Raw genomic sequence first — 11,029 nt, forward strand, 5'->3', positions numbered from 1 at the left:
CATCCATTAAAATTGCACGCCTCTTTGTAAACTCATCATTTATGCAATAACAGCAAAAAAAAAAACAACACAATGGTCATATAGAGCCATCTAGAATTATCTGTCATTTCTAAAAAGGATTCGAGCGACCATGCAAAGACAAGGAAAAAAGATTGGTTTTAGCTACCATATAAAATGAATATTTCACAACAAAATTATGTCACGGACCTTGGAAACATGCACATCACAAGAATCACATCCGAAAGTTACGTAGATGGCCTAGAAATAGGAAAAAGAGGTGCGGGTACATGGTGCCTGCATGCATGTAGCTGTTTGAAAGTTTGGCGCCGTGACTCCATTGCCGTCGCCGTGTCCCAACGATGACAAAAGTGAGAGTTAGCCACACGAATCCACCGCCCCCTTAAGGTGCGAGATTGAGAAGGCGGCATTCAGAACGCAAAGAACTCCCGTATCTCCTACCGTGGCAAGATCCATCAGGGTCGTCGCTAAAGGTCCACCGATCAGACGGATCCAACGGGCCATTCCCAATGTCCCGTCTTTTTTCCCGTTTGCTTGACGAGATTAACGGCGGGGATGTCGCACGAGAAGCTCCGTATCGGGACCAGCCCAGCCGGCCATCGTACCGCGCGACACGCGTCCACCTAAACCCGTCCGAAACATCCCACCGTTCTCCGTTCCGCTCACCACCCCGTGATTCCACGTGCCTCCACGTGTCCCGCCTTGCGAAACTCCTCGGCTGCGGGCCCCACACGCTCCTCGTTTTCCACATAAAATGTCCCTCATCTCTCTCCCCCACCCCTTTCCGCTCCTGGCTGGACCACCCGTGGGGGCCACGACCAAGTACCAAGCGCCCATCCGCCGAGCCACGTGTGGCCCGTCCTTGCATCTATACCGTCCACGTCTCCACCTCGAAGTATCCACGTCGAGATGCGCCTGGGGGTACGACCCTGCGCGAGGCGGACACAGGTGGCCCGCATCCGTCATCCGCGGACGATCCGACGGTTGTGCGCCCCACACCCGCGGGGGCCTTTGGTCCCAGTGCGGTGTTATTAATAATAATAGTAATAGAGAGGCCCGACCGGCCTTCTCTGTTCGTCTCCCACCGAGATCATGACCGACGAAACGGAGTCCGAATACCCTCTGACTAGAGGAAGAGAAGGAGATGTAGGAGGAAAGAAAGGGGACGGTGAGCGGGTTCTTTGTAAAGACGCTAAAATGGAGGGGGCTTCTGATAACAAGTACCGGACGGCCCGCCGACGGAAGCTGGAGATCCGGCGGTTGAGAGCCGAGGGGCGGGACGGCGTGATCAAGCGGATGCGGAACCGGGTGGAGAATTCGGACTCCTCCGAGCTCTCCGAGTCCACCTCGTCGTCGTCGGCTTCGGCGGCGTCGCCGCCGTCCGATCCCGACGCCGACTTGCCGGCAGCTGTCCTGACCGCCGGAGCCGAGGGCAAGAACGCTTGCGTGTGGCACGGGGCGGTGTCGCTGATCGGGAGGCGGAGGGAGATGGAGGACGCGGTGGTGGTGGCGCCGCCGGGGTTCGCGGTAGCGGCGAGAGGTTACGACTTCTTCGGGGTGTACGATGGGCACGGGGGGGCGTGGGTGGCGCAGGCGTGTAGAGAAAGGCTCCACGTGGTGCTGGCGGAGGTGGTGGCCGCCGCCGGGGAGGAGCGGGGGGAGGGGGAGGAGGGGGAGGAGGGGCGGCGGTGGAAGGAGGCGATGGCGACGAGCTTCTTGAGGGTGGACGGGGAGGTGTCGGAGGCGGCGGCGGGGTCGGGGGCGGAGGCGGCGGAGAGGACGGTGGGGTCGACGGCGGTGGTGGCGGTGGTGGGGTCGAGGCGGATCGTGGTGGCCAACTGCGGGGACTCGAGGGCGGTACTCTCTCGCGGCGGTGTGGCCGTGGCCCTATCCTCGGATCACAAGGTATACTATACTGTAACCCTAGGTTGATTTGCTCGCCTTAATCCATTATTAATTGTACCTAACAATTCCAGTTATGTTTTAAATTCCTTTAATTGCCTATGATTCCTACATGTGTCGCGCGTGGGAAGGTGGGATTCAAAGAAAAGAAGGGAAGAGCCTTGGGCTCCACAACCCACACCTATATTCTATTATTTCTATACCTCTCTAGGATAGCTTTAGTTTGGTCTCTGTGGAATCTTGTTAATTTGATTTACTCTTTCTATTCCCGGAATGCCCTCGCTTTTTTCAGGTTTCAGTTTAGAATTCTGAGAGTCTATTTATTTGGACCATCTCTTAGGTCTTCTGAACCTAATTTAACTTGACAGTCACATATTACAATCAGAGGATTTTTTTTAGAAAAATAATGATGGAATAACCTTTTGGACTGAGTTCAGTTTTAAACCTTTGACCCGTTTAATTTGTTTTGGCCTATTTAATAATTTGGTCGGGTTATGATCCGGCATGTTTAATTTGTTTAAAACCTATTTAACCTGTTTGAAACATGCTTAATCTATTTCTGATCTGTTTAACCCAACCCGCTTAACATGTTTCAATCCATTTAACCCGTTAAAAACATGTCTAACCTGTTTAACCGCTTAACCTGTCATTTAGTATAATGCTCTAAAACATAAATGATAACATATATTTTCTCAAACCGACCAAAGAAGGAAATAAAGAAGCAACTATTTAAACTTCACTAATAAGGATTGCATTGCATCGGAATGTAACATCAAGGTTGTAATTTAAAAAAATTTAGAGTGCAGCAGGTCTATGTGCAACAAGGGAAAAGTTGAAGGGATCAAAATGTAATTCTTTTTAAGTTTAGTTTATGACGTATGCACCTAAAACTGTAATCCAAATCTATTTATGAAAAGATAACAAAGCATGTCAAATTGAACTGAAACTGAGTTTCTCAAAAATATAGAAAAACTAACTAGTTTGTGGAATGATACAGATATAATACATGTATATGCATGATCGTGCGCGAGCATATGTATGCATGAATGCATGGACAGGTGGATGGATGGATGGATAGATGTACACATGCCTACCTGGCTGCCTGCCTCATGATTTTGAAGATTGTTGTCATGGAACTATTTGAGGGCTGATTGATGAAACCTTAAGGACTGCTTGCTTTCTCCCCCCTCCCTATCCTCCCTTTCAACCGCACGTTCCTTGCATCTGACTTCTCTTCTGATTCTAAACCCCGAGAAGAAGTTAGTATGGAACCTTGCTATATCGGATATAATGTTGATAGTGCTTCAAGGTCATTCCCATTGTAATTATTGTTAGGATCATTGTTTTCAAATGGCTCCTCCTCCTTCCTCATCCTCCCTGTCAACTTCTCTTTCCTTGCATCTTCACTTCTGATTTCTAAACACTGACTAAAAGTTAGTATAATGCCTTGTGATATCTGGTGTAATGTAGATAGGTCATCATGATCTTTTCCAAGAATTACTGTTAGGAGTATATCTTAAATTGTTTAGGAAGACATGTATTGGGTAGGAAGGATAAATCCTTATGGGTAGCTTGGATAACTACTGAAGTACTTGGACATCTTGTGTGCCAACAAAAAATTTAAGGAAAGTTATGGGTTTAGAGGAGAGCATTAAACCCAACAGCATCCCTCTGCAACCCTGTGTACACATCTACACCTTGTTAGTAACAATGCATGTGTTAGTGCCTTCATTTATAATGTCCATGGATCCACGATGATTGGCCTTTATTAGTTGCATTGAATATCAGAGATAAAGGTCATGCAGTGGTTGACAATTGTTCATGGAGATGGATAGCAATGAATATGATTTTCCAGTTTCTTAAAGAGATGCTGAACATTTACTGAGATTGAACATCTTTTTTTCTTGATGTTGCTATAATTTTTCTTTCATATGTTCCGCAATAAAATTTCGGCAGATGTTGACAAGCATCTTTTTTTGACAACATTCTTCCACAAGTGGTGGCTTTTTATGAATGGCATTTCCTCCTTAATTTGAAAACCACAAACCAATTAATCTCACATTATGCATAGACATGCAATCATTTGTAATATATAAATAGCAACTATCATGTCAGACTGCATCCTCAACCATCATCATAGATCCTTTCTTTATAACTTACAATTTAGCGAGCAAATCAGAATACATGCTTAACTGATTCTAGTTTGTGAAATGTATGCTCTGTCAGTTCTGCCTGGTTTGATTGTCCTAAGAAATCATGATTTATCACTGGGAAAGTTGCTACTTGCTACGCCCTTAACTGATTCTAGTTTGTGGAACGTGTGCTCCATCGGTTCTGTCTGGTTGGACTATATCCTAAGAAATCATGATTTATGACTGGCAGAGTTGCTACTTGCTAACATTTGAGAACTCGTCAGCAAGGGAAATTGCCTCAGATTGTAGAACGCATGCATCAACTCCTATCTAAGATTGGCAATCGCTGCTTGCAAGACCATATGGGTTGTTGAATATTGATCTGAAATTTTTTACTCACCTGTTAATGCTGAGTCATCTTGGATTTGATTAAATGCATCTTTCATAAAATATGCATGATATTAATTTTTGCAGTTTGTAGACACAGTGGCTTAACAGTGTGAAAATTCACAAGCTCCGTTTCTCATTAGGCTCCTGAATTTCCTGGCACGTGTGATGCAATGCTGGATGCTCTATTTTGATTCTTAACTAAGCTTCTTGTTGGGTTCTAAGACTTGTCTGCAATGTCTTTTGGTTGCTTGTGCATTTAATGTGTCTGCTTACATAGGTACGCTAAAATAATATTGGTGAGAATTTTCTGCTTGTACAGCCTGACAGGCCAGATGAGATGGAAAGAGTGGAAGCAGCTGGAGGGAGGGTCATCAACTGGAACGGTTACCGTGTCTTAGGAGTGCTGGCTACTTCTAGATCTATCGGTATGTGTCTCCTGTGGCAGCCACACTCACGTTGGATTTACTTAATGGTAGTTGGCAGTGATAGTTAAGATAACCTTCAATCAAAACTGAAACTTAGAGTTTACCAGGTTATCTGCAATTATGCTTTATAATGATACAGTAACAGTGATCTGTTGATTTCAATCCATTGTAGCTAATAGACCCAAATTTCATATATTTAAGCTCAGTCGTGTGCCTCCTGTAACTGAAATCACTGTGTAGAATGTAATGTACTTGGTACCGGGCAGACTGTCAATGGGGGGAAGACTTATAGAGTGACTTGTCAACTCGACATGTTTGGGGAACAATTTTAAATTTTCAAGGAATTGGGGTTTCTGAAATTCGTCATGTTTTTAGATCTTAGAGATTAGTTAAGACTCCATGCCTTGTGGGATGTAGTTTGATAAATGTGTTTTTGACATTCTGATAACTCTCATGTATGATGTTCTTGAAGTTGCAGGGTAACATGGTTTCTTTTTTTTTTTCATTAGTTTTAGTCATGCCAATTTAATGAATTAAAATACTGTGAATCAGTACAATATTAGGAATTATTGTTCTTTAATCTAGCACTGCATGAGCCTTTCAAATAGAGTGTATAGAAACTGAACATATATTCATTTCAGACAATGTTGAAGCTGCTTTCTGACTGACTTGTACACACTATGCTGTGTCAAGTCAGTTAGAATTTGAATCTCACTTACATACCCCATTGATCACATTTTGGACTGGAAGTTTCGAAAGTCCTTGTCTGTTCAGCGATCTTGCCTAACTAAATGCTCTAAATGAGGAGATTTTAGTGTGTCAGCAAGTGAAAGTGTTTTCTTATTTCATACATGTCTATAAAGGGGTCCATCAAATGAATGGCATGGCAGGAGATCAGTGAGTCACATCAACCATGAAGATCATGCCAGTGTATATTCTGTAATATGTGGTGTATTTGTTGAAGAAATTTTTTTGTGTTCTTATTTTGGCCATTTGTTCCACTGGTGCAGGTGACTACTACCTCAAACCATATGTGACCTCAGAACCAGAGGTCAACGTGATCGATCGAACAGAAAAGGACGAGTTCCTTATATTGGCTAGTGATGGATTGTGGGATGTTGTGTCTAATGAGGTGGCATGCAGGCTCGCAAGACGATGTCTCAGTGGTCGGACCGCAAGAATGTTCCCCGAGGCAGTTACCGGGCGTTCTGCTGCCGAGGCTGCTGCTTTGTTGGCTGAGCTTGCAATCTCTCGGGGCAGTAAAGACAACATAAGCGTTGTTGTGGTAGACTTGAAAAGATAGGGGTAGTACCACCTATTTATGCTCGACACCCCTTGTCCCCTGGTCCTTCTTTAGAGTGGGAGCACACTTGCCACTGCTATCAGGGATTTGTTGATGGAGATGGAGACAGAGGGAAGCCAATATCAAATGCCACGGGACACGTGGCCTGGGACGCGTAAGCTGTAACAAATCTCAGATGTCGAAATCCCAGGAAATGTCAATCATGCAGGTGTACTAGTTTTCTGAGGATCTAAGAGATGTGCCCACCTTGTTTATATTAGCAAGCTTTGCTTTTCTTTTCTTTTCTTTTTTTTTCTTTTCTTTTCTTTTCTTTTCTTTTTCTGGACCAAAAGAAGAGGGAGGGAGGGAGGGAGGTAGGGAGGAAATCTCACCTATTTTTCACCAGAAAATGTTCGATGCCGGTGAAAAGTTTGCTCATATTCTTTTCGATTCGTAGGTTACTCCATGTGTGAATACGTCACTTTAGCATCATTTTAGTGCCAGTTGGATCAAAAGTGTTTCCACTGAATGTGTTCAAGCGGAAGGCATCTGGTCCTTATATTTAATCAAGGCTCTTACGTTTTGAACTTGGACCATTTTGGTGGAAGCAAAGCTCCGTTCTAACTGTGCTTCCACTTTGATGCAGCGAAAAGGACACAAACTGATCAAATATTGATGTCCGAGCATGTCAGGCTAACTCAAGCCTTCCGTAAAACACCACCTCTCTCAAGCCTGCAGGGGACTCTACATATTCACATCAATCACATGTAACCCTATGTTCGGCAACAGGTTAACTGTTCGACTCGGGAAGAACTAGAAATACAACAACTGAAAAAAAAGAATACATTTATTAGATCATGTATGACAAACATCGTCTCCCACCATTGCTTGCAAGATTTCATATGCAAATAGTATCCTGACTACCAGCTTGGACTGTGGGTGATGGGCAGCATCACATTTGGACAATGCGATGAACTCAGAGCTTAAGCATCTTTTTTCCACCTTGAAAACTTAGGCGTCGCACCCAACAATCAATCTTACAGGTGCCACGGGACCTAACACTTATTAAGGAACCCAATAACTAATGTCTTGCAAGTTATATGGAAACTCCACCGCTAACACATGGAGTCCCACAGGCTAAGCACATTTTCGTTAGTTTATCCCGATGAATAAGCATTGTCCTAATATTGAGAGAACATAATCCCTCATCTGAAAACCTGTTGCATGCTTTATTAAATAAATACTTAAAAGCCAAGATTAGCCAAGATTTACAGGATTTTCAAATAGGGTTGGCCCAATGTCTCCTGTGATGTGCCAGGTGTTGACTTATTGCTTGATATAACTAATCCCCAGCCAGAATTGAAGATTGTGATCCTCAGATTTGATATGGTAATCATCACTTCTCCAAAGCGGATCTGTCCTCTCAATCCTGGGTTCGTTCTAGACCCGAACAAGATTTCAGGTTAATTTATTAATAGACGAAACAAACCAAAATGCAATAACCTTCTAATGGCAAAAATTTAAGTTCCACATCTGTAAAGGGGAGACTGCAGAAACAGTAAATGGTCTTGGTATAAAACATCAGCTTTGATATTCTAAAAGAAAAACCTCTAAAAGCAGATGTCATTAACTCAGCTTCCAGGATGCCTTCAAGTCACCGCACATCACCATACTAAACATGAAAGAAAACAAGGTATTAGAATCCCAGCAATTGTGAGCATTTGCCATCACAAGAACGAGAACTATAAGGCAATGGGGCATTATGAGCATGGTGTGAATATCTTATACATAAGCAGAAACAGAAATAAAGGTTTGGATACATTTTATTCTAAAGAAAATGCTAGCCAGATACACTTGTATGTTTACATGACTTGGATATGTTGTATTCTAAAGAAAAGATTTGTACAAATCTACTTCTCATTTAACCTTTCCCCACCAGCCACATCACAATCAATTGGTCAAACCACTATCTTCATCACTCACAGCCAGTTTATGTGACAAAAATATAAGGAACCTTTTGGAGCATTCAAACAAAATGAAAGAGAGCATCAAAGCATATAAAAGCAATATAATATATATATATATATATATATATATATATATATATTACACAAAAGAGTTAAAATATTGCCGTATAAGTTGCAGTTTACTATATATATTACACAAAAGAGTTGAAGCCATGGTCCCTGGAAATGGAAATCTACCATCATATCTAAGCATTTGAATTGAGAAAAAGATAAGTTGCAACAAGGAACCTCCATATATGTTTCTGATAAAAGAACCGCTTAATGCCCATACAGGGTACATGCAGAGATTATTTATGTACGATAAAAACCATATTCTGAATCAAGTCAATTATCTACCACAGTATTTACTGGTTTAACGCTTATCTATGAGTGGAATAAGAGCAAATTCTATTTCAATATCTCATAACTTTGTGCATGCGGTTCCCAAGCTTCTTTTTTTTTTCTTTCAAGTATAAACACCTCATGCGGAATTTGCAAGGATAAACATTATAAAGATAAAGTTTCACAAAATTTTGTGAAATAAAATCACTTCTCCAAAATTTCACAAAATTATGATGAGATCCCTTTCAACCATGATTAATTTTTAATGAAAAATTGAGATGTAAAGATAAAGTTGGAAGGTAATTTCTAAAAGTTACAAGATAGCCAATCCATGTCTATCAACAATAGTATCCAGAAGCCAAGGATATGAGAGTGTTTACCCTAAAATCCCATTCCGGTGCAATATATCATTGGCCCAATAGGAACCCTAAAATCTTTGGTACCAACCCCCAAAGACTTACACTAGTCAGCACTCTCAATAGGAACAACTTGATATTTCCTTTCTTCTGTGTGTGCCTATGTTTGATGCCAAGGATCAGAAGCATCAAACCCTAAAAAGAACAGGTTAATAAATAACGCACTAACCATGTATTATTTGAAAAATGTTACCTAGATTAATACACTTAACCAATAAACATATGACTAGACGTTTGGTATAGCATATATTCAGAATCAACCAAGTATATTAAGTTCTTGATAACATCTTTATTAACATATTCACACTTAACAGAAAACGACTAAATGAATAGTGCATAATTAATAATTATACAATCAGCCAACAAAATAACATAGCAAAGACCAGCTTCAAACCCTCATTAGCAAACGAGGGCAATTAGGTAATCAAAATGAACGTTCAAGAACAAACAAGTAACGAAAATAATCACCACGGAAACCTAAACGGCATCTTGATGTAGATGTAGCAAACCTTAAACAATCAATAAAGTCTCATCAAAGCCAATCATCAAACAGAACAAACAAAAATAGCATCAAACGACTAACAATCTTCAAATAAATATGTTTTCAATAGTGAGGAAATCGACTGCCATTGAAAGCTAACCTTATATGTTGCTCGGGTACATGAAAACTCGAACCTTCCTACCCTGCAATCAGATAACAAAAACAGTGAGCAAAACACGATCATGCTTGCAAACAGCTTTTAATCCATCAAAGAAGGGGAAGAGAAAAACAAAGGCCTCGATCGGATTCAAACCATGGACTTGGGCGGAAGGTTGGACTTAAACTTGGCGCGAACAACACCGCTGTTACCGTGGGGGCGTGTAACCTTGCCCCAGATGCACCGGTACCGGCTCCCGTCCGACTTGGTCTTGGCCTTATAGATATACGCCATCCTCTTGCCGCAGTACCAGGCGACCTCCTCTTTGGTGTTCACCCCCTCGATCTGGATCAACGACGTGTTCTCATACTGGTTCGACTTCGATCTGATCAAAATCCCATACAAAAATGTGAGAAAAGAAGCGACAAATTGGGGGAAAAGCGAAATTGGGTAAGCGAACGGAATCTTGCTTACCTCTTGTATCCAAGGATCGTTCCTCGAACATAGAGCCTGAAAGAGAGAGAGAGAAGATTGGAGGAGATGAGACGATGAGAACAGGAGAGAGGAATAGAGAGAAGGAAAGGGGAAGAGGAGAGGAGAGAGTTTTCGAACCTGACACGCTCTCCTTGCCTGCCCTTCACCATTTCTGCCGACGGCTACGGGGTTTCGGGGGAGCACGGCGCCGCTGGTGTCGAGTGGGAGAAACCCTAGCCGACGGGTGGGAATGGGGTTTAAGCACGCTTAGTGTCCGAACGCGCGTCAATGGGCTCTGGGATCGGAGGGTCGTCATCGCATCAGAGAACGAAGTTTCTCCCCTCTGTTGGCGCAGGCCGTACACCCAATCGGCCCAAGCCCAGGCCTGTTTCGTGTGGTTCACTTCATTCCTCAGGTTGTTTTTGTTTTCTTTTGGTGTTGTTTTTTGGGTAGTACCAAATGAGAAGAATAAGAAAGGAAAAACAACGTACAAATTAGGGAAAATTAATTCCCCACCCTCCGGATGACTTGGCTATAACAAACTGTCCATGTTGACCCAAAATGAATTATCCGGTCCAATGGCTCTCTAAAGTATAATTCGCGATCTCTGGAAAAATTAATCATTCAAGTTTTTGTACCGAATATGCCCCGACTTTTGCCCACAGTAGTCTTTTGAAGGCGGAAAATTGAGTCTGTTGGAGTTCCATCCCGATATTCCCTGATCGTGTGGCAAACGGAAGGCTTTTGAAGGCAAGAGAATGTGTCCGTTGGAATTCCATCCTGATATTCCCTGATCGCATGGCCAACAAAAGACTTTTGAAAGCGAGAAATTGAGTCCTCTCTTCTTTGAGATTCCAAACATTTGTTTCCCGTTCGATCCTTGTTTTTCTGTTTGAATTTGTGTCGTGCGGTTGAGATTCCAAGCGGAAAATTGAGTCCTCTCTTCTTTGATATTCCAAGCAGATTACGCATTTGTTTTCCGTTCGATCTCTGTTTTTCTGTTT

The 11,029-nt window shown here is 42.5% G+C and overlaps 2 protein-coding genes across 2 annotated transcripts; one reads left to right on the forward strand and one right to left on the reverse strand.

Moving 5' to 3' along the window:
- Positions 1 to 1,066: 1,066 nt before the first annotated feature.
- Positions 1,067 to 6,429, forward strand: LOC103723431 (protein phosphatase 2C 51-like). The gene is made up of 3 exons (XM_026800081.2): positions 1,067 to 1,923; positions 4,762 to 4,867; positions 5,878 to 6,429. Exons 1-3 carry the CDS (start codon positions 1,111 to 1,113, stop codon positions 6,168 to 6,170), a joined length of 1,212 nt encoding a protein of 403 aa, XP_026655882.2. The 5' UTR covers positions 1,067 to 1,110; the 3' UTR covers positions 6,171 to 6,429.
- Positions 6,430 to 7,624: 1,195 nt separating this feature from the next.
- On the reverse strand, positions 7,625 to 10,338 carry LOC103723425 (60S ribosomal protein L35a-1). Its single transcript, XM_008814334.3, has 5 exons — positions 10,164 to 10,338; positions 10,026 to 10,061; positions 9,708 to 9,936; positions 9,554 to 9,597; positions 7,625 to 7,821 (listed from the first exon to the last, which is right to left on the reverse strand). The coding sequence occupies exons 1-4, from the start codon at positions 10,193 to 10,195 to the stop codon at positions 9,556 to 9,558; spliced, it is 339 nt and encodes a 112-aa protein (XP_008812556.2). The 5' UTR covers positions 10,196 to 10,338; the 3' UTR covers positions 7,625 to 7,821; positions 9,554 to 9,555.
- Positions 10,339 to 11,029: the final 691 nt, after the last annotated feature.

Source organism: Phoenix dactylifera, unplaced genomic scaffold, assembly GCF_009389715.1.
Source record: "Phoenix dactylifera cultivar Barhee BC4 unplaced genomic scaffold, palm_55x_up_171113_PBpolish2nd_filt_p 000237F, whole genome shotgun sequence".
NCBI classification, from domain to species: domain Eukaryota; kingdom Viridiplantae; phylum Streptophyta; class Magnoliopsida; order Arecales; family Arecaceae; genus Phoenix; species Phoenix dactylifera.